Here is a 24391-nt window from a genome sequence, read left to right as displayed (position 1 = left end):
ATGGAAGACCTTTGTCAGTGCAAGAAAAAAAACTCTGGAACTCAATTCCTACAAGATTAAGGACAAAAATACTCTCTTCCGTCTCTAGAAAATGTAGGAATTTCCATCATTAACACTTGGAAAATCCACATTACAACCACGGCAAATTTCATAATCCTTAAAAAAAATTGCCAATTGAAATTTCCAATTACATGATTCCCTTAAGACAGAACTCTCCTAACAAAATGATGGTGGTTTATTTTCTAATTTGGACTACTAGCCATTGGGTATCGGTATCTGCTTTCCATAGTACTTTGACTTAAACTGTTTAAGACTACGTCAATTGAGATTTTTAGAAAAAAATGGTTTAGGTCCAAGCTGACCCTCTAATTGCATTGACAATGAAAGTAAATAGTGCCATCTGCTCTGCTACTTTCTTTGCTTATGGTCTTCGGCTTTACCTCAACCCTAGATGCTTTTGTACACCCTTGCAACAGAGGGTTATGCAGAGTTGAGGCTTCCCAAGTTAAAATGCCCTTCATTGGAACCCACACCAAAATGTCTATGCGTCTGACGCTGCACAGTGATGATGCTTGTGGAATGCATGCAGCGCATAAAGTATGTTTGTGGAACGCATGGCATGGGGTCCGGAAAGTGAGTGACGTAATGCCAGTTACATTGAGTGAGTTAATAAGGCTTCACACTTCACTGAACAAGTTTTGTACCTAGTAACCACTCTTCCAGCGTATCCAGGTCCAGCTGACAATAGTCAAAAGGTAAATTTGCTTATCTGATATGAGTATTGCGAACATGGTGGCTCCGTACTTCTTGACTATTAATTGTGGTTTTGTCTACAGCTCCACCCCACTCGTCACCATCATAAACGTTGTAGTGATTTTCCCTAAATGATGCACACAACTTCTGGATGGTATCTTCATTATAGTTTATTCAGCAATCGGAGCTGCAAACAACACAGCCTCTTAGCCTCTGTAAATAGTCGCAACTGTCAACCATAGAATATCCAAATTCCACTCTGGGTAATGCAGTATTCCTTGTAATACTGACGTAGTATTCCATAGAATGCAATGATCCATAATATCTAGGACTACTATTGTCTCCTGTGTACTTTTCTGCTTCTCCAACCTGACTCTTTAAGTGCTAACCATACCCACTTCTATTTCCAACGACTTTGACCTAGCCAGCTGGGTGTCAACTAAGAAAAGAGCCTTCTGTAATTTGTTGACCATGGTCTTCAGGGCCATAAATGACTCCTTTCCCAGCTACCTCGCCTCAATGCTTTTGGTGTTACCGAAAATAAGCACATTTAGTGTTTATGATTGGGTCTACCAAATTAACATTACACTGTCCCCAAAATCACTTACCACATTATACTTATTTTATATTAAACACTTCACTTGGCTTGTTCTTCTTCCAGTAGACTTCCTGATACTTCTTTTATATCCTCATCATAAGGTTTGCATTTTGTCTCCTGACTTCTCTCAACTTTCATTGGTCTCATGATTCCTTTTCCTGTTTTGTCCTTACTCTCCCTTGATTTCCCTTACCCACCCCCTTCTCTGTCTCTATTTTATAAACTCTTTTTTCCCATATTTGTCTTACTTCCATCATTACTCTTTCCCTCTTTTCTGCAATGTAAGCCTCTCATTCTTCTCCCTTTCCTCCTTTTCCTCTTCACTTCTGTCCGCGTTCCCTCCCAATTGTAGCTGTTACATAGTTTCCTGAAAGTCCTTGGTACAACTATTTTGCACAGTCTATAACCCAATTTAAACTCTTCTGGGTAAGGTACGCTTGCTTATGTTTTTTTGTACGCTGTGTTCTATTTATCTGCTGCTCTTTTAAAGTGAAGGGGAACATTATGATGGATGAAATGCTGAAAATAGATCTCAGCCACTGGTAATCACTCTGGGCTTTAATAAACAAAGAGAATCCAACCCGCAGGTAAGGTGAAGTGTTCAACATGTGTTGGAGCACTTAGTGTTTTGTAAAATACCCCTCACACACCAACAGGCCCCTTGGTGTCATGCTTCATCATCAGGGTCTTTGCACCCCTCTAACGGGATGCGGCGTGCTGTGACCTACGACTACGCGGGAGCACTTATAGTTAATGACTATATGTGGTGCATGTGTGTAGGGTGTATTTACAAGTGAGTGGTGGGACGTGGTGAAGATTTAAAAAGTACCTGGCACATGAGTATATTGGAAAAAAAAAATTATTCTAAACTCTGGCTGGTACTATTAAAAAAAGGTGCAGTGTGAGGTCAGATCTGTTGTATTAATGAACAGGACCTCTGGTGTGCGTCGACATGTTTCGGAGGCAAGCTCCTTCTTCAGGACGGGGGCACAACTTCCCCACCTTACTCACGTATTTCTAGACAATGTCAAGATATATTTATAAAAAAAAGTGAAATATAAGGCTAAATGTGCCTACAGCGGTCTGCTACAAGCTCAATGACCTGTAGAAAGACAAAAAGAAATATCAACTAATGGTTACCCTTGTACCGGGTAGTTCAAGCAGGTGCAGTCACCTGGAACCTCACCATTTGCTTTTAACATTTCCGCTCGATTAAGTACAGGGTATAAATAGCGAAAACCCTGTGATCACCTCACTTCAGCGGAGCAGCGTGTGGGGGTAAGGCAGAGATTACTATGTCCCGATCCTGTGAGTATATAACCTAAAACGACCATATGAACAAACTTCCTAAGTAAGTGAGAATGTACTTTTACACCTGCATTACTTCTCACTACAGATTGCAAAAATAGCAACACCCCAGAGGTCCCTATTGATCATGAAGCAAGCAAGCAAGCTTCATAAGTATGACAACTATTGCCAGTAACTCCTAGTGTTTATGTTTCTGTGTTGTATGTGATGTTAGTATCTTTTCTTTTACAGGGCTTATTAAAAGCAAATGGTGAAGTTCCAGGTGACTGCACCTTCTTGAACTACCCGGTACATGGGTAACCATTAGTTGATATTTCTTTTTGTCTTTCTACAGGTCATTGAGCTTGTAGCAGACCGCTGTAGGCACATTTAGCCTTATATTTCACTTTTTTTATAAATATATCTTGACATTGTCTAGAAATACGTGAGAAAGGTGGGGAAGTTGCGCCCCCGTCCTGAAGAAGGAGCTTGCCTCCGAAACATGTCGACGCACACCAGAGGTCCTGTTCATTAATACTACAGATCTGACCTCACACTGCACCTTTTTTAATAGTACCAGCCAGAGTTTAGAATAATTTTTTTTTCCAATATACTCATGTGCCAGGTACTTTTTAAATCTTCACCACGTCCCACCACTCACTTGTAAATACACCCTACACACATGCACCACATATAGTCATTAACTATAAGCGCTCCCGCGTAGTCGTAGGTCGCAGCACGCCGCATCCCGTTAGAGGGGTGCGAAGACCCCGATGATGAAGCATGACACCAAGGGGCCTGTTGGTGTGTGAGGGGTATTTTACAAAACACTAAGTGCTCCAACACATGTTGAACACTTCACCCTACCTGCAGGTTGGATTCTCTTTGTTTATTAAAGTATCTCTGTGGAGCAAGAATCCATTTCCCATTTGCTCTACCTCCCCCTCTTGTTTTTTGTATAATCACTCTGGGCTGTCTTCCAGTCCATTGTTCTTCTTTTTGTTTTTGCTTGCTGTGCCATTTCTTACAACGACCAACCATGTGCACCATATGCATATCAATCTAAACCCAATCTTAAAGTGGTCAGTAAGCCAGGCTTGAACTGCTCGGCTATGCCTCCTTGGTATGGAAATACCAACAACCGCAGGCGCTGAATGGGTGTGCCTAGACATGCCTGAGTCCCAAGCTCTCTGTGCCACAATATGAAAACTGTACTCCACTGAAGAGGCCTGAATCAGTCTGCAGTTGCTTATGTTCTGGTTGAAAGGGAACATGCTTTCTCTTAATAGTACTCTTTCGAAAATTGCACTGACCAGCTAAAAATTATAGAAAGGGATGTGGCCAGAGTAATTAATTACCATAGGTTCATATTGATTCAAGCATTTCCATCTGTAAGAAATTAGATTAATATTTGAGGGATTGACTGCCCACCTCAAAAAATAATCACAACATTTGTTAGGGTGAACCATCAAAGTCACTAAATTAACTTGAGCTCCTGCTCCTGGTAGCATTGACGCAGAGCACATCAGCTTAACTCAGGGCAATGTGTGAAGTATGCATGCAATGCCAAAACAGTAATAAAGTTTAAATGCAAAGCAGGAAACTTTTCAAACCGAATTAGAAAATAGAGTAAAATTAAATAAACAGAATGACAAAAATCCAATGCGGACAACTGGAGATATGAATGTTTAGAGTAGGAATAGAACAAGAAACATAAATGCAAGTAATAATCAACTGTCTACTTGACGGGACCCCAATTAGTGCACATGGGTGGGCTGACCGATGGCTCATGTAGACGGGGATGCACACACACAGGTACCTTCATGCACATCCTCTGGCACTGCGACCAAATACAAGAATACTGGCGAGCAATACACGTAGTCATGAGCGAATCGTTGGGGGTTGTAATCAACCCGTTGGCATCTAGGTGCCTCTTAAATATCTGGGAGCCGACTGACCTTAGCACATATGCAACACAATGGGTCACTCTCGCTTGCATACTCGCCAAGAGAAATATAGCTGAACTCTGGGGGGCCGCACATACGCCTACCTTGACTGACTGGGAAAAAGACCTCGATTGGAGTATGTTGCGAGAGAAAACAGTATATGTGGCAAGGGGATGCCCCCGAAAATGGTCTAAAATGTTGGCCTACTGGAATGCCTACAGAGGCGATATCTGTTCCCCCCCCCCCTCGTGACCTAGACAACGAAGATTCTCCCTCCCCGTGATGTCCTACAAAATCATTCTCTATAATTATGTGTTATTTCCTTCATAACATGCTGTAAACTGTATACTAATCATTGTGATTATGCACCATCATATCAAGTTTGTTTAATAAAAAGATTTATTAAAAAAAAAAAAAATCAACTGTCAAAGTAAACCCGGGCATAGCTGCAATTTGATGCTGACCATAATAGATCTTAAGATGGATGCACCAACCAGGTTCGTCCTGGTCAATGACTTTGTCTTCTAACTTAAGTTCCCCAAGTCCTAATCCACCTTAAACGTACACTTTTTTTTGAGGAGCATCAAACCAGGAGTTCATAGATATACACAAGAAGTATGTTTACAATAGTCAGTTATATATTCAGAATCAGATAAATAGAAATTGGACTATGAAATTAACATTAACTTGATTCTGCATTTGGTGGGCTACACAATTTCACATTATACATTACCAGAATTCTTTGGTTATAATTATTGCAGTATGGTCCTTCCTTAACTAGCTTTATTACAACTCAAAAATTCATTGTCAATCTAATCAGGCATCCGGTGCCTGCATTCTCGCCTTGCTGCCCTTAGAATGATACAACTTACTCTCCACATGATACACAGACAGCAATGTAGTGTTCAGGAGTTGCTTCTAAAGGACCTCAGGGGTGACACTTAGGGGCTCACAGGGAGTCATAGCAAAGGCAACAGTAGGGTCCAGCCCAAGTCTAGTGTCCACTTGTGAGCTGGGCAGTTACAGGAAAAGGATTTTTGTCTCTTGTTGTGTCCCTGTAGTTTTAACAGAAAGTGATCCTTATGACACTTGGAGTCCATTTCTTTGTCCTGGGTACAGTCCTTCAGAGCTCTTCTCGGGTCCTAGACAGCAGATTCAGTCTCTTCCGGTTTTCCATAGGTTACAAAGTGTTCTGAAGGGCGTGCCTGGAGGTGCCACAATAATGCCTAGCATGAACTAGTGGATGGGAATGACTTCCGAGAATGCCCTAACAAAAGGGGTTAAGTTCCCATTTTCCAAAATGGCCATCATCTTCATCCACTCTAAACTTTGATTATGCTGTGATGTTGTGTGGGGAGTTTACTATGGTAATCATATTGTCCTACCACATCTATCACTAAAATCTAGTTTGGGATGCTCGCTGTGTCCTTAATAAACCCAGAGACAGAGATCTGGTAAAACAAAAGTATGGTCTTCCAGCACCCAGACAGTGGGCACACAAGAATTATTTTGGCATCTAGTTTCCCTTCCTTTCACGTGCGCCCCCAGTGTTATATGTAAAACTCAGCACACCTGTCAAGCAGGGTTTGGCATTTAAGCAGGATTTGACACTGTAATGTCAAAACGCATGCTCAGAGTTGTACAATGCATATTCCATCCGGTTCAGAGGCGTCATCTCTGCCCATTCAGGTTACCTTTTCACACCTAATCAAATGCTAACTGCTGGCTGACAGAAGTGGAAGAGCAAACGCACATTTTGCCTTGAGGAACTTAAGAAAGGGATATGTAACGTTCTAAAAGTAACTTTTCCTTAATATTTATTGCAACTCCATCTTCACCATTGAATTGGATTTTACATAACTGTTAAAATTCATTTTTATTATTTTTCTAGCTAGTCACTTTCCTGAGATACAGTATTAGGGTTTTTATTCTGTACACTGGTTTTCCACATAGGACAGCTAGGCTTGCCACAGTTAATATTAGCTTTTGAGTGCTGGTCACTGTAAGGACATGTTAACATACAATGCCTACATGTCATACTTTCAAATACACTGCACACTGACTTGTGGACTCCAAGGCCTACACAAGGATGACTTTTTGATATTTGAAAAAAAAGAAGGTTTTGACCTGCCAAAAGGATTCATTTTAGCAGTGTTTAACCTGCCACAGTCAAACTACACTGGTATGCGCTGCCACTGTAGTGGATGGCACAATAGGTGCTACAGTCCACTGGTGGCATTTAACCTCCACGCCCTGGGTACATCTTGCACCACACACTAGGGACTTAAAGGTAAGTTGAATATACCAATTAAAATAAACCAATTCGACAATTCTGAAAGTGGGAGCACAGGCACTTTACTGCTGCTTCGCATGAGTAAAATGCACAGAGTTGTAAAGCCTGCAGAAATATAGGGTTCAGCAAAATTTGAAACAGACAGCATGGTCATGCCGAAAAAGCATATTTCCTACACCATTCATCACTTTTTTGCTTTCTATGTACAGTTATCACATGCTTTCTTATAAACATAGAGTGAAATGTATTGGAGTTCCACAGTGTGCAGTTTGGTCATATGAGAAGACAGGCCTTTGTGGCTTGAAGCCTTCCCAAGTGGTGCCCATTAAGGGTTAGAATAATTCATTTTCATTTGAGTTCTTGTCTTCTCGCTACCACACCACAATGCATCTGTCAAGCCATTAGAGCTCCTCTCTACCTCTTTATTAGTATTGATAAAGGTGCATTGTATATTGGCTGCAAAAGGAGTCAGTCCCCTGCAGCCAGATGTCCAGACAGGACCTGAGAAGAGGTGATATTGCTGTGGATACACCAGTATTTTGAAATCCCATGGCTGTGGCTAAGACCTGAACTGGTCAGAAGCAAGAGTATTTGTCCAGCGGTGTGCAGGATGGACAATGTGTGGAGACTAGTGAAACTATTTTCTGGATGCCAAGACTGCTTGCCCCTCTACGTAATCATGACCCTCCCCCTAATCATGACCCTCACCGTGCTAAAAGCAAGAAAAACTTTGTGAGATGAGTAGGATTTGCAACTAATCCCAATATTCTGCAGCCATATAATCAACACAGAATTAGCAAATTTCTTCATATCCTTCTCAGTCAACATTCATGGTCAACACGTTGCTTTTTGAAAGTTTCAATAACTGTTATGAGCGAGGAACACTAAACATGGCATTCCGTACTCAATGTATTCTTTTCTGAATATAATTACATTAATAGGCCAAATTAGTCATGTTCTTTGACTAAATGAACCTGTGTAGTTCCAAATTAGAGAGACGCTGGCCAAAGTAAATTTCTTTTTGTCATGTAATGTCATCAGTAATGGAGGAGGAAGAAGCGAGACGAGAAAAAGGAATGCACAAAGGTGCAAGTGAGAGTGGAGAGAGAGGGGAGAAAGGATGAGGAGAGACTGACGGGGAGGAATTGGCAATGAGGGGGATGAGATACATAGCAGGGGAAGAGAAAGACAAGTATGAGCGAAGGTGTGTGGAGATTAGAGACTGGAATGGATAGGATAAACACAAAAGGATTAGAGAGATTCGAAGAGAGAGGAAGAAAAAAGGGACGAGAAGAAACCGAGGAAGGAGATCCGGGTATCTAAGAATTTTAAATAGAAAATGAGAAGAGGGAGATAAAAAGACAGAGCCTAGAATTATGTGTGCGAAAGGAGAGAAATTGACAAGCAGGCTAGAGGACAGCACAGTCGGAGGAGAGAGAAAAGGAGAAGAGAGAGGCGGAAGACATTTGGAGAGAGACGAAAAGGTAGAGGGAGAGAGTTGGATGGAGAGAAGAAAGAGAAGAAGCAGGTAGAACTGAAGAAATGGAGCGAGAGAGAGGAAGGAAAGAGAAAAGTTGGTAAAGAGGAACGATTTTAAAGAGAATGTTGCCTTCGTGACTCCTGGCCTCAGATGTGGCAAAATCAGTGCCTAGAATACTGGGGTGCCCCTGCATTTTTTATTTTCTGCATATTTTTCTTTATACTAATAGTGAATAATAATTTACCATTCACTATCCATGTAATAAAAAATGGAGCACACTTCTCTGGATAGGACCTTTAGCGGCAGGTGTGGTAAGTAAAATGTATTTTATATTTATGTAGCGTGCATGCTTGTGGGTGAGAGTGTGTTGAAGTGAGAGTGTGTGTCTGTGTGTGCAAGTGTGTCTGTATGTGTAAGCAGGGATGTGTGAGTGAAAGTGAGTGAGATTGTGACCCAGGTTTACTATTTTTTGATGGAAGGCAGCACAGCAACTTTGGTGCAACGTTGCCTTGTGTCAAAGGGAGAGAGAAAAAAAATTGCAATATATAATAACATGTGGTGCATTTCTTCACTCCCATTGTGCTGGTGCCAATCCACACACCCTTGTGCCATAGTGCAAGGGTGCCAGCATTCTCTGAAGCACAGGTTTTGTACTGGAAGGGGTCTTTTCCAGTACAAAAACTATGCTTTGAGGCTTTTCCCCCTTTAACAATTGTGCTGCACTGTACAAAACACATACAAAGTAGGAAAAAATGAGAAATTATAACATTTCTCCTTATTACGCCTGCCTTAAGGAGGCATAAGATTTTAGCACAAAATCCTACCTACCAATGTTTGTAGATAAGAATTTTCATCAAAAGCCAAGGGTGGTTGCATGGGAATGCCCATGCACTATCCATGGAACGCCCTCTTACCTCAAAATAACATATAGCAGTGCATAGCGAACCTTTGTGTTTCTTTGGGATACTATACGACCCAAATCCTGATTTGCATTGGAAAATAAATTCCACCCTAACACGTGAAGTGTGGTTTGTGTCACAAAATTGATGCAAAGCATAGCAGTAGTTATCCTGTGTCTGAATATCAATATATATGAGTGAGGGAGAATGAGTGATATTATGAGTGAATGCAAGTGAATGAGTCTTAGGAAGTGTAAGAGTGTGACTGAGAAGGAGTGAGTGTGAGCGAGAAAGTGATGTGATGTGCTGCTTCAAAGTTGTCTTTAGCCCTGGCATAGTGAAGGTAACTGTCTTACAGATATACCCAGGGCAAAATATTGGCACATACACACTCAAAACAATTCTTAGCATGACAGCCACCTGTGACAAAATACTGGCACACTAGTGGTAATTCTTGGCATAAAGGGCTCCAATGGTGAAATACTGGCAATGGCGTACTATAGGACAATTTATGGTATACAGGGCACCTGTGGAAAAATACTGGCATACTTGAGGAAAATTGTGGCAAGTGGACACTAGTGGCGGAATGGCAGTGCTAGCACAATAGAGGTCATTCTTGGCATAAAGGAGGACAACGTGGCATTTCAGAGGGTGGAAACTATGCCAAACGGCTGGTCCTGACCAACTGAGGTTATTTTCCGCATAAAGGTCATCTAGGGTATACGGACAGCATAAATTTCAAAATTCTGGCATTGGCATGTTTTATGTCTTTTTTTTTTAGATAATTGGGCACCCATGACAAAATGCTGGCCCTGCCACAATGGAGGTAATTTTGGGTAATGTTGGACATATAGGGGCATTTATAGCACATTGTGAAAAAAATGGGGTGAACTCCTGTGGGAAGGCCTATTTCATTGGCTTGACACACCATTAAAGGATTTGACATTTTAATGGGTGTGCTTACCGCACCTATGGCATTTTAGTACATTTATATGAAAAGTGTGCTCTAAAATGCATGATTTCACCCCTTAACCCCTTCTTTTCACATTTTTCCCGGGGTGGGAACCCCCCCTAGAAGAGGTCTTGCTTGCTCCCCCTGCTCGCTCACTACAATTTAGGGTAAGTGTTATGCTGCAAAACTTTCAAAGATCCAAGTCACCACAAAACTATAGATGGTATCTAGAATAGACATTTGTCTATGTTATGCTGGTACACTAATCATGGAGTTAATATGGAATTCCAGCAATGTGAATTGTGATGTTAGGGTCATATGACATGATCTCGTGGCAACATATCAGTGGAAATGGTCATAAGAGGTCACTTCCTGTGATATAATTAAGGTCAAAGACTATGTGATGTCACTTCCGCTACTGCTCGCATTGATGAATCTATCCTCATGGCGGTGTGATAATTAGTACTTCTGGTTATTGTGTAAAAATTAAAGCACAAATAGGTGCAATAGCATTACCTCAGGTTAATCCCCATTATTTGCATGAAACACAGATTTTGCAAATGCTAACTACTGGTTTGCTGACATGGCTACTGCTAAAAGGGTGTTTCCTCTGAGTTTGCTCAGCATTCTCAATGATAATATAATTTTAATGGTTTGTGTTGACGTACCGCTCTCTTAAAAACAAAGGTGGTTAAAGGTTGTCCAAGAAGTTGCATTGTGCCCCCGTTTTTAGGGTAACTGCTGTCTGTGTAAACAACTTTCTTATGGATTTTCTGTATGTGGCCGGTGGCTGTCCTAAAAATCTGCAAAGTATTGCGTTCCCTTTGGATTAACGCACAAAAAAACCCTGCCTCAACCTGATGAGCGTTTCAAAGGATGGCAAAAACTGGAAACAACCTTTACACCGCAACCATTACATCACACTACACTTACAATGTAGGGATTACATCGCAACATCCTTTACATCGCTTGTCACTGCAACGCAGGCATTACAACGCATACCATTACAACGCATACCATTGGAGTTCGAATAGTAATTTTTACCCCTACACTACCCAACACTTACCCTACTGTTGCGCCCCCTCGAGTTAGAATAGTAATTTTTACCCATATACTATCCAATACTTACCTTAAATGCAATGTAATGGTATGCATTGTAATGGTATGCGTTGTAAAGGTAGTATGCGATGTAATGGAATGCGTTATAAAGGTCGTTTTTTAAAATGCGATGCAGTGTCATGCGATGTAATGGAATGCGTTATAGTGGATGTTGCGATGTAAAAACTGCGTTGTTAGTGCATGCGTTGTAAATGTATGCGTTGTAACGTCATACATTCGCCAAAAAAACAAGACTGTCTATGAAGCAAGGGTCCACTAGTCTGCCGCCTTGTCAGTTTGTTGACGGCCTGGCCTGTATGAACAGTGAAATCCACTACTTTTCCCCTTTTGAAAAATAAACCTTAAACAGCAAACACCTAAAGCAATCACTTGCAGTGTTTGAGGTTTAAACTTTGGGACTCTTGACATGTACTAAATGAATACTGAGAATTTAACACACATTCTATTTCAGCTGCCAGAAACCCTGTCGGGTAAAATTGAATGTGTGAAAAATGTTCAGTATTCCTTTAGTACATGGCCCTTACTGAATTGTAAGATGTAAATAAATGCCGGTCTTTTTTTCCTGTCAGAGGTGGCATCCATATTTCCATACATGGACATTAATGGGCGCTGTGCCCTGTTTGCCGCGCCTGCCAGAGCTTCTTAGGTCGAGGAATGATACCAGCAGTAGTGCGAAGGAGTGTCAGTGTCGGGTGCTTGGAATGTCCCTACACAAAGAGCGCCGGGCAGGCTGCAGCACGTACCTGTTGCGTTAGTGCCACCTTTGTTGCTTGTATTGACTTTAACGTGGATCGCTTTTGTGGAGCTCTGAAAATCTCCCAGCAGCGTTTGTCATGCTTGTTTGTCTTCTGCTTGTCAGATAAAAAAAACCTTTGCAAGTCCCCGTTAAATCATCTATTTTGTAATTAATAAACAGTGTGTTGGAATGTTGGAATCTGTGGAACGTTGTCCTGAATGTCGAAGAATTCCACGGACCAGCGGCCTCCAGCTATTTTAGGCCACGCCCCTCCGATACGCAACAGTTAATATTTCCTGACAGTTCATAAGTGAAATGTGAAATATTGCGAGCAAGCTAAAACCTGCCATCTCGACTTGGAGACGTATAGTCCAAGTATTTGCGGTAAAACTGGTATTCAGCATGGCTCATGAACTTCTCACAATAGTGCGAGTTGGATACTTTGGCTGGGGAAGACAGCCTAAATAAAAGATCAGAATCTTATCTTTTGCTTTAGGATTTTTTTTTTTGAAGGTACACTCAGAATTTGGAAGTGAATACAGTTCCGAATTACTAGGAGGTTTTGGGAGTGTTTGAAGACAAGGCAGGCAGATGTCAGTGTGAGACTGCACTTGCTTCCAGGAGAAGGAACGCTAGACTTTATTCACACTTTAACCTGCCCTTGTGAATAGTCTAGGAGCAGAGATGTATCTGTGGTCAAAACCCCTTCCTTTTTGATGTGTTTCCTGAATGGAGATTTAAGGTCTTTTAATGCACTTTTAAACTGCCCCAGTTTGTATGTTTGATAGTGTGTGAAGGGGATGTATGACATCACAACGAATGCTTTTACCACGCATGCTTTTACATTGCAACTTTTACAACGCATGCCTTTACAACGCATAGTGTTGAGGGGTGCTGGATAGTGAATACTTTAATTTACTATTCCAAGTCCAGTCCCTGTGGATAGTAGGGAAGGTGTTGGATAGTAAATTAAATCTATTCCCTATCCTAGAGCGCCCCCCCAGCGCAATGCGTTGTAATGGTTTGCGTTGTAAAAGTTGCGATGTAAAAGCACTGCGTGGTAAAAGTTGCGTTGTAAAGGATGTTTCCCGCGTGATGGATCGTCTGTCAGTACCATCTCCATGATTGCCTAACGGTGCCTCCTTATTGCTTCACAATGTAAAGGCTGCACCCCGTGTTCATTTGTGTGTGCACCCCTCAAGATTCTACATTTAAGCTAAGAGTAAAGTTAGAATGCTGGTTAGTGAAACTTCATCTTTTTGCAGCATAAGCTTTTTTCCTTCCTTTGAGGTTTTTGGAGAACAAAAACAATGGCTTAGCGCCAAAGAGCGTAATTGCACGCCAACACAAAAAATCTGGCAATGAGGCTAAAACCAGAATCCTGGGAAGTAGTCATGCTTATGTTGTGTTTTCCATCCCGTAATCAAATTAAATAGATGTTTTACTCTGGGAATCGCATCAGAGCACCAAAGCTGTGCTGGACTGTGCAGTCCTGCGTATCCTCCCCCCATGTGCCACGGTTACTGGCCGGCTGCCTTCTCTGGTAGCGCAGGCTTGCACTGGCTGATGGCCAGCGGTAGAGATTTACTATGCACAGGGTACCGCAGGCCTGTTCCTCAGATCTCTGGCAGCGGGGTGTGCACACATGGTCCAGAGCCGCAGAAATTGAGGAAGTGCACTGTTTTTTCAACTGGAACAGTTTTGTGATTGCATGCCAGAGCCCTTTAAACATACTCAGCATGCGTATCGTATGAACTTTTTTATTCAGAAAAGTATTTAAAGTTTCACATAAAATGTCCATTATCGTTTTATTTATATTTGAGTTTGGAATTTTAATTAAAACGCCAGCCTCTTTACCTGGCTGTGTGTTGAATTATGTTGTCTGGGGAGGTAACTTAATTTTGTACCACTACCACACTCTGCGGGGCCTTCATGCCCCTAAAAACGCAAAAAGTGTTCTCTTCTCCAGTTAGTAACGCTAACAACTGTGATTTTGTGCACTTGTTGGCATCCAGACATTAGCAGGCAGTAAATCATTTTATACTCCTCCTTTGTTCCCTGGTAATGTGGTCTGCGCCACATTGGTCATGTGACGCCTCTTGGTCATGTGACACCTCTGACCAGGGTCTCACCGGTATTAGTCCTGGGATTAGGCTCCCACACTAGACATTGCTTCTATATTTGACCATTTCAACCTTGCACTTGACGAGTCTGAGTATCGAGTGGTGTCTTAATTCAGAGGAAACACCAGGGCCCACAGTGTATAAAAACTGTGTGGGAGGAAAACAGGAATAATATTTGAGGACTGATTTCCTTTTCGACAAAAGTCATACCTGTTGCCATTTTGCATTTCGTAGTACCAATTCGCAATGCATTCTAGTGTGTGGCAAATTGTGTGTGAATGGCGCATCTGCCTGAGTTCAGATCAATACTGACAATGGATTAAGTTACTCAGTTTTGGTATACCACCACTTTCCCGCATTACTTGGCTTCTTGGGACTTAATTGGTAGGCTAATGCAGTTTTTGAGGTTTCCTCTGGAGGATCTCCATGGAGGCGAGGGATGGGGTGTCATTCAGCTGTCCCTGAGCTTGAAGTAGAGTGAGTTCTGTAGTTTAGAGGGCGTTGGGTGGTTTTTGCTAAATCTTGACAAAAACATGAGTGAGTTTGGTACTTTATAGGTTACATCTCTACTGCATTCTGGTGGGGTCCGAAAGGCTGAGTGTCATGCTTGTTCCACTTCCGTCCATCATCTGTTCTTTTTGCATTTGTCACCCTAAAGTGGGAAGGGTATGCCCAGACGTGGATCCCGTGCTCGCAATGCCACCAGATTCAAGCTAGCCTGGCTGATGATGGGTGTTACCCCAGAACCGGTCCTGGGAAGCCTTTTTCCAGGTCAGAGAGGACCTGGTCTGGCAGTTCGGGCTGGACTGTTTCCATGGGGAACAGGGTCAAGACTGATTTGCATTTGTCTGGGTCTAAACTCGAATGGTGTGGCATGCAAAAAGAAATTATGGATTTAACCCAGATCTGTGACTGGGGGTGAATCTTTGATTAATTAAGCATTCCGTCCATCATCTGTTCTTTTTGCATTTGTTCCACTTCACTCGGCAGAATCCTCTCTGCTGGGACTGGCCCCTAACATCTGCTTCACCTGTCTTCCTTGGTGAGACGAAATTTGGGTTGTATGTGGCACCTCATTGTTCCTTCTGTCTCAACTGTTTGCAAGCCACAGTCCCTGACCAAGAGTCTTCACTCAGCCGGCCACCACGCTCTTCCTCACTTGCGTCTTCCTCCCCAGACCACTCTACTTCCACTGGATAAGGCTCCTCCATGACATCTCTCCCTGATTTGCTGTTACACCCCAACATCTATTCGCTCATTGGAGATGTAATATTGGCAGCTCTCTTGCTGAGCTGTTTCACTTGTGTTCTTCCACACCCTATCTTACCCTGTAACACATTCCTGTGCTGTACTGAGTCCCTACATTACTGCCACATTTTTTGGACCTATCAGCCCAAGTCTTGGTTGCGTTTACAGTCTTCACCCTCCCGACACTTTACTGAGTTTACCAACTTCACTTAACTTTCCTTGAGAGAAGTTTTCTGCACAAAATATGTTTCGTGTGAGAACTGGCTTGCAAAACGTTTTTGTTGGAAAATACTACTAATAGAAGTGGTTCTTTCTCACAGTTTTCACTTGATTTCAGTGAAGGTTTTCTTCCTTTATGTTATAAAAAATTGCACATTTTGTCAAGTTCACAATGAAAAAGTAAACTTTACAATTTTTTTAAAGTAAAGCCTTCACAATTTCGTACATCTTTACTATTTTCCCCACACCAATCCAGCCATTGGCCCGCTACACAGTAACACTATCTGACTGTGCCTTGCATTAACTCTTCATGATGTCAGTAATGTACAATATAAATGCCAGCATGGCTGTTGCAAATCGTCCTTTTTTGCGTGGTCACACCATATATTTCACCTTTTACTGGACACTATATTTTTGATGGCTTTAAATCTCTGTGCACTTGAACCCTTCTAACCAGCGGTAAAGTGCCTTTGTTTCCCCTTTAAACATGGTCAATTTGGCATAGTCCTAATTAGTATATTTAACTTGCCTAGAAGTCCATGATATATGGTACAAGATCTTCCCAGGGCCTGGAAGTCGAGTGGACTGCAGCATCTAGTGTGCCATCCACTACAGTGGCAGTGCAAACATGGCTTCAGTGTAGCCTGACTAGCAGAGAAAAAGATGCAATTCGACTTATCAAATTAAATCCTTTTAACAAGTGAACTCCTCCCTTTTAAATATTAATTAGTCACCCACAATTATACCTTGTCATCCTCAAGGCAGGGTGCATGGTATTTAAAAATAGGCCATGGAGAAATGTTATGTTAAAATGTCCTTACAGTAACTAGCACCCAAACGCTGTTTTTCACTGTAGCAGGCCTAGCTGTCCTATGTAGAAAACCAAAGTGCAGATTAAAAATCATAATACTGTATCTTGGTATTGGAACTAGATAGAAAAATATGTGAACAACTTTTTAATAGGTATTAAAAATCCAATTCAGTGGAGAAGTCTCATTTTTAATAAATATGAAGGAAAAGTAACTTTTAGAAAGTAAACTTTCCCCTGACTGAAGTTCCTGGAAGCTAAACTTGCATTTGCTCTCCTACTTGTGTCAGCCAGTAGTTGGCATTTGAATAGGAGAGAAAAATGTTCAAAGTGCCTCCCAGGAGCAAACAATAGTCTGACATGAATGGACAGAAATGACACCTCTAAACTTGACTGAATATGCAGGGTTGGGCTGTGAGACTTCCTACTGATCAGACTACTTACAACGTACACCACAGCATATACATACAGACTGTCCAAAAAAGCCCACTACAAATCTAAAATGGCATAGACTGATAACTCTGCCAAGGCAATGTTCTAGATCTACCTGGATCTGGCAGCAGCCCCATGGTGCCTCTCTAATCCCTGCTCACCAACAAATTAATGTCATTCTTCACTAAGAAATTTGACACCACTCGACTAGCTTTCCTGATACTAGCCCATCACAAGTTGAGCTGTCACTAAAGGCTCCCCATATCTTCACTCTCCTTTGTATGCACACATGCTATTCACTAAGTGTGTTGACCGAAATTATTCCTGAATTTAAACATCTCCCCCTACTGGCTTTTGATTTTCTGAACTTGTCATGGTTACTTGTTGTGTTACCACATTCCAACACCATATGTCCTCTGTATCAGTCTCCCAAAAACTGAGACACACCATTGTCAAACTGCTCCCCAGAAAATTAGGCAGTTGTATTGAAAACTTTCCCAACTATAGACCCGTATTGGGCCTACAATGAACAGCCAAGGTTTGCAAGGCAATCGGCATAAGGAAATATCTTCCAGTCACACCCTAGAGACTTTTTGTCCAATTTCAGTATTATCAGATGGACCCCACACTAATAATGCAATAGAAGAATGTATAGTATCCATTGACCAAAACGTGTGTGCCCTAATGCTTAGTTTGCCGGATGGAATTGGTACTGCAGCTCTCGAGAAATGAATGCTCTTACACGAGAACCAAGCTCATTAAGCCATACTCAAATGTCTTCTCAAAGTAGCATGCTTGTAGAGCATCAACAAGATTAACCCTGCACTGTAGCTTTTTGTGTATATGGCTTACCAGTTGTGTCCCATCATTAGGTATTCCAATATCGGACTCCACCCTACTACTTCTGAAGCTGAATGAGGGCCCCAGCGATGAACAGGATGTCAGGACCTTCTGTGCGAGGATTCAGTGGAGGAAGTAGCAAACAAACGGTGAATTAATGAATCTTAAAACAGTTTCTGCTCATTACGCGACCTCCTATTCACTTGGCCAGGATTCTCCAGGGAATAATTTGCGTGCTCATCATGCACCACAAGGTCGCCCTGGTCCTCACTATGGTCTCGTCCAGACTGGATGACTGAAATGCTTCCTGTTTTAGCCTTCCGGCAAAAGACAACTTGTCAAGAGGGAGGACCCATATCAACAAGGCTGTCCCTGATTTTGTATTTTTCAATCCACATCACCTCCGCCCTGAAGGCCCACACTATTTATTGGCGAGAGAGATCCCACTTTAAAATACTGTGCTTCAATCTTCAAGCCATGCAAAGAATGGTCTGAGTCCCCGTCTTCCTGTACAGTTTTAATCAAAAAATACTGCTCGACCATACGCCTAAGTTTGATGTCCCCGTAACCTGATTATTTCCAGTCTGTCAAACACATGTGGTTAGTTGGAAGATGCACAATGTTCTTCCGCTCTTTGGAACTTCTTCCCTTCTATCTATCACTTAAAAAAGATCTTGAGGCTCTGGAAGCTTCGAAAAACATATTTTCTTGACCTGATTTCCAAAACACACAGTGAGTTGAGCTTAGACAGACATCTGGCCTTGACCAAGAGCACACTCAATGTCTAACTGTCCCTACCGTACCCTTTCCTTAAGGATTTGGGACTGGCTCCTAAAGGTGTATAAGGACCATACAACCCCACCCCATCCCAATAAGGAAATATCCATCCTTTGACACTAAACACCAGCAACAAGCCACCTCTTGTTCCATTTGATGATTCAACGCTTCGCTAATTCAAACACACCTCTTCAGACAGAGAAATTCACCTTTTGTTGTGAAGTAGCACAACTTTGCTTTTGAATATTATAAGCGATTACTTTTTTTGGGCAAACAACTTTCAGGGTCTCAAATCAAAGTCGGAAATGACTTCACTCACAACCTTTCTTTATGTTCTGAACGTAGTTGTGTTACAATGATTTCCTAAGTGGGTCACTCAGACAGATACAAGTTCCTTCCCCACTAAAGTAAGTGTAAAATGTCATCACTTTGTGTACCGGTGTGTACTAGCGAACTCTGTAACATATGCTTTATCTATATATTGTTCAGGGATACTTGCAAACGGGCTGCCACCTGTACAGCTTCTACACAAAGTGGTTCATACTTTAAAGATGACCCATATCGCTAAACCACTGGCACAGTAGCAAGGGTCTGCAGACTGATAGCCAGCATTGCTGACATTAGTGACGTGGTTCAAGAAGTATTTGAGTTTGGATTGTTGTTCTTCGGGAGGGCAAAGTACGCCCAATTGTGCTTTGTATTGCTTTAACTGGATTGCTCAGATCTTTGTGGCATTAAATAAATAGAATGTCACGTTTAACCTACGTAGAGAAAAGTGTGCTCCATACTTGTTGCAAATGGCTCCCAGCGAATTTCCCACTGGTAAGGTGGCACCAGAGCCCTAAACATCGAGGTGACTTGCAGCCTGCATTTATCTTTTGTTATTTTACAGTTTTACAAAAGAAAAACGTTCAACTCAACTGACTGAACTGTTGTTGGCAACGATATTGATTCTTCTGTTTACTGGTTTACAGAAAATCATTTACAGATGAATAAAACCCAAATTAAATTTATTTTCTTCGTTTGAAGTGGGTGGCAGTGCAGATGGAAAGTAAAATCTACTACTTGCAGGAGGCCTAACCATATGTTCAGAATTATGATATGCTAGATGGCTGATAGATGTTTTGGCTTCCCGACAGAACATGATTGCCCTCTAGCACGTGCTGTAAAGGATGGGTTGTTTAATGCCATTACATTGTGACAAAGAAACTGAATGTTGTGCCTATGGTATTGCATGTTCTGAAACAATACCCAGGTGGAGTAGTTAGGCTCATGCGTGGGGTGCAGAAGTGTCTTTTGTTGCAGAGTTCTGCTGAGATTCCTAATCAAACACTCCACTTTGAGTTAGGTCTCGCTTTTAGACCAAAGCAATAGTAATAGTAATATTTGTGTATCCTAACCCCTGTACTGGTCACCACTGCCAGTCCCTTTTTTCACTTTATTAAATAGGCTATGATAAAAAAACAAATAAAAAAAAAGGTAACACATATTGACTAGGCCTGGGCGGAAAGCGTCAGTCGTTGGGCCGTTCGTTTGGATTTTTAGCTCCTGGCGCTTGTCATGTGCTGTAAAATCAGCACGAATGCGACCACGCACACGCAAGAGGGCGCTGCTTCTTTCTGCTCTTTGAGAACATGTTCTACTTGAGCGGCAGCTTCCTCAACGCAAACGGAAGGTTTCTCAACGTGAGCAGTAGCGGTCATCTGTGACCGTCCATGTTGAGAAAGCTCACCGGGAGGTGATCTTGAGTGAGATTTTCTTTAACGTTGGCGAGCTCGAGCGAGGAAACACTTCTCATTGTTGAGTGTTTTTTTTAATTCCACGTGCTACACGGAGTGCGGAGTGGGAAATACTCTGCAAACTCCATGAGTGTAGCAGAATTTCACGTCCAGGTCTAATATTGACATGGTGTCCCGCCAACTAGACTTCGACTTATAACAGAATTGGTTAAACAAGTGGTCAAGTACCATCTACTGTTATGAAGCTGGAAAATCATCCTGTATATTGCAAAAACACAACTTCTTGAGCCATGTCTTAAATGGCTGGATAAGAACTCAGAGAGGTTTTTTATTCAATCCCACCACACTAATTCCGAAGCCTGTAGTCTAACATTAAAACAGTTTGGGACACTTTTAAGTACAAGTTGTACAAGTCTCAAAAACTGAAGAAGTTGTCCCTGATTTATATTTAAACACATAAAAGTTGATGGGAGGAATGCTTGCAAATAGACTCTAACCACTGATGTGGGTAATTTTTCAACCCACCACTTTTCGCACACTGTGATACCTGTATTTTACATTTATTCAACCAAACTTATGGGAATGGGGAAAAGACTCTTTAAACCTTATTTCAGAAACATGAAATGAGAGTAGCGTCTTTAGTAATGGAAGTAACCATAACTGGTTGTGTCCTTGATTACCATTTATATGCACACAATTTGAAAAATTACAGACAATTTACAGCCAGATTCATCAAGCTGAAATCAGCTCGCAAAGGGCCAGATCTGAGAATCTGGCCCTTTGCGGGCGCTATTTTTGCATTTGCGATTCATCATCCCAAATGCAAAAATCACAATTGGAGAAATCACTAAATTGCGAAAAATCGCATTTAAGGAATCTTAATTATAGATTCCTTAAATGCTATTCATAAACCTTTTTAAAATTGCGAATTCGCAATATGGGGCCGCTATTTACCGCGAAGTGTAACTTCGTGGTAAATAGCGAAATCATAGAAAAATGCACTTTGGTGCATTTTTCTAAGTTGTATGTTACACACACACATGTCCTTTGGACATGTGTGTGCGCAACACCAGTGTACATTTGCATTTCAGGGGTGCTACACCCTGGCACCCTTTAAATCGCTTCCTTATTTGCGATTCGCAAGCCATTCCTTATTTGCGATTAGCAATTACCGAATCGCAAATAAGGAAGCAGTAGAAATCGCAAAAAATATTGCGATTTCTACATGCATCCCGTTTTGCGAGTCTTTAATAGCGATTCCTTAAAAATCGCAATTAAGGAATCGCAAAACGGCCCTTTGATGAATCTGGGGGCAAGTCTGTTATTTTTTCCTTTTACTCAAGACCCGAGGAAATTGTTTGTCGTACATGGTTGTATCATTTGTCAAACATGATAAAACCCAGTATGAGTTTCTTCTTGTGTTTTTATAGGATTATAAATGTTAATCAATTTTTACTTGATTGAGTGGCTCTTATACTGCCTCATCAATTTCCATTTTTCTCCAATTTATAACCCTACCAGATATTTAAATTGGAAAGGAATTGACTTGGTATGTTTTATAGCCTTTTGGGTGGTCTGTAATCTCTGTCGGCGCCTGTAAACCAGAAGAAAGTGACTGTTTTGTAAGTAGCTCTTGTACGCTCTGCAGTGGTAAGAAGTCCCACAATTAAAGTGTTACATAGTGCAATTTATTAGGGCAGTCAAACAGAAAGTCTCAGCACAAAGCGTAGCTATGCCTAATGAGAAGTAGCACATGCGCTTACCCATAGCCGTAACACTATGCACAATAATAAGATTTAATTGTGCAGTATTTTGATCTGGCAATGAATAGAAGTAGGTGTTTGAATACAACTATAATTTACTGCCTCCTCGAAGACAAGCACTCATAAGGTAGAACCAAGGCTTGTTCAGTTATTCAATGTCTGCAGTTGGGTCCAGTCTGGGCTTGTTGGGAGCTCTGGTTTCTAGGTATAGATCAGGTGAGGTCTGTGTTTTCTTTTTGCTAACATGTTGATTTGCAAGTTCCGTGTTCTAAATAAGCTGAGAAACTCAAACCACCCCTCTGTGATATTCAGAACAGTTAGGGTGTGATTAATCTCATAATAGGGTTTTTGTTTTCTTTCTTTTTGCCAATTATAAGTTTACCTTCGAGTATTGGATGACTTTTTGCTTTCCTTCCTTGTCTCGCAACAGGTAGGCTGCAGTATGCTGTGGGATGGACAAGGCAGAGGAGAACAAATATGTGTCCCAGCTCAGTGAGGTGTTCAACAGCTGCGACACCACCGGCACCGGGTACCTGGACAAGGAGGAACTGACCGAGTTATGTCGAAAGTTGCATCTGGAGGCACAGCTGCCTATACTTCTGCAGACACTCCTTGGGAGTGATCACTTTGCCCGGGTAAGCAACAGTGTAAATGTAAATTGATACTTGTATAGCGCACTACTCACCCGCAAGGGTCTCAAGGCGTTTGTACGAATACCGCTGTGGAACCCATCCTGGCTTTCCCTGTGAGGCGTCCACTCCGGTGCACCCCCAAGGTGGAGGCCAGGCATCCTTAGCGTTGTGGGGGCCGTTGTGGAGATTAAGCAAGCTAGTGCCTAGAGTTGCAGAGTGGGTCTCCATGATTGGAATAGGCACCGAGGCGAGAATTATCAGGTCCGTGGAATTTTGAGCCCAAGACCCCCCGAGGCAGGGAATTGAACCCTGGTCCCGGGCTAGACCTCTGCATCAGGGTCTGCCGCTCTAATCATTGAGCCACACTTCTCCACGTCTGTACTTCTATTTCGTAGGTTACACTTTTTTCATTCAGGTCTTTCTCATTGTCATTGGTTTAAAGTGTGCTGGTTTTGAATATTCTTTCAGGTGGTATGTTCTATTGTTTTTGTCAAGACGTCAGCCAATGCCTACACTGTTTTTTTCATTAAATGATAATCTGGATGGCACTTGATTATATGAATACTTTTCTGATTACTTTTGCACTTGGGAAAGAGAGTGGTTTTGTCATGACAGTACTTTGGAAGTCCTTCTTCTCTACCATCACACATTTCTCTTTTATGGTCAACAGGATTTGCTGGTAATTTAGGTTTATCAAATTATTTGCACTAGCATGCAGGCACGCAGTGCGTAAGCTGCTGTTCGAGTCCCTCTTCTTGCCTGTAATGCCCTGTAGGGAATCCACTGGAGGCCTCATTAAGAGTTTGCAAGGAGCTGAAATTCTTCCAATTTCTGGAGTCAACTCTACATATGGAGTAGAATTCACTGGCTGATTTTCCTCCACAGTACTATCCTATGTGGAGTAATTTCAGCTGAAGGGTTCAACTCCCTATTTAGGGTTCCTCCAGAAGCGAGAGGCTTTTCCCTCCAAACTCGAAATGTGGTTCTTTATGTTTTTATGCCCCATCAGAGAGTTAGTGAATTATTGTGGTTTGGGTTAGCGTGGCAAACATAATTTACAATCCCAGTGTTTTCTTGTGTACCTGCTGCCAAGTACTCTTTGACCAGGTTGCCACAGTTAAATAACTGCATAAGAGTACCCACCTCCTTCCAAATATTGCTTAACCTCCTGCCAGTGTTCTTTATGGCTGGAGTCTTTGTCCTAAAACCTCCAGGGTCTAAAATAGTATTTCACATTTGGGGAGTACTGTGAACAAGTTCTGTTCTCTTATGCTACTTACTGGTATTCTGATTAGAGTGGGAGTTGCTGAATATGGATTCTGAAAAGATGTGCGAAAAGAAACCACACCACCACCCTTCCAAGGAGCCTGCCTATGACTACCCATTCTGCATGTTCATAACAAAATATTTGTAGCCGGAGAGGCAGTGATCCAAAGGGGATTCTTTGGTGTTTAAAGTTAAGGCTGGTGTTGCCATTGAAGGAGTGTAGTTTAGACAGTCATAGGATGCCAAGCAGTGATATTCTTGTATTCTTCTAGTCCCCTTTTCTCTTCAGTCAACCCATTGTTATTTGACCACACCGATCGCCTTCAGGCCTCCAAATTCAAAAGCGTCAACATAGAGACAAATAGTTCAAGCATAGAGTTCCCTCCTGAGGAGCAGCAGACCACCACACGCTTAGCTTAATAAATGCCTTACGTCAAGGGAGTAATGAGTACGCCATTTGGATTTGAGATTCCTGGATTGA

General features: G+C 41.9%; 1 protein-coding gene across 1 annotated transcript in view; it reads left to right on the top strand.

Annotated features, from left to right (window-relative positions):
• Positions 1-24391, top strand: part of LOC147662058 (ninein-like protein) — a 270575-nt gene that overhangs the window by 54630 nt on the left and 191554 nt on the right. Inside the window, exon 2 of the mRNA XM_086951142.1 lies at positions 22443-22647. Within this exon, the coding sequence (XP_086807268.1) occupies positions 22465-22647 (183 nt within the window). The 5' untranslated portion in view covers positions 22443-22464. The remainder of the gene's footprint in view (positions 1-22442; positions 22648-24391) is intronic.

Source organism: Lissotriton vulgaris, unplaced genomic scaffold, assembly GCF_964263255.1.
Source record: "Lissotriton vulgaris unplaced genomic scaffold, aLisVul1.2 SCAFFOLD_630, whole genome shotgun sequence".
In the NCBI taxonomy this organism is placed as follows: Eukaryota; Metazoa; Chordata; class Amphibia; order Caudata; family Salamandridae; genus Lissotriton; species Lissotriton vulgaris.
The sequence above is the reverse complement of the archived record's forward strand: the minus strand, read 5'-3'. Positions and strand labels throughout refer to the sequence as shown.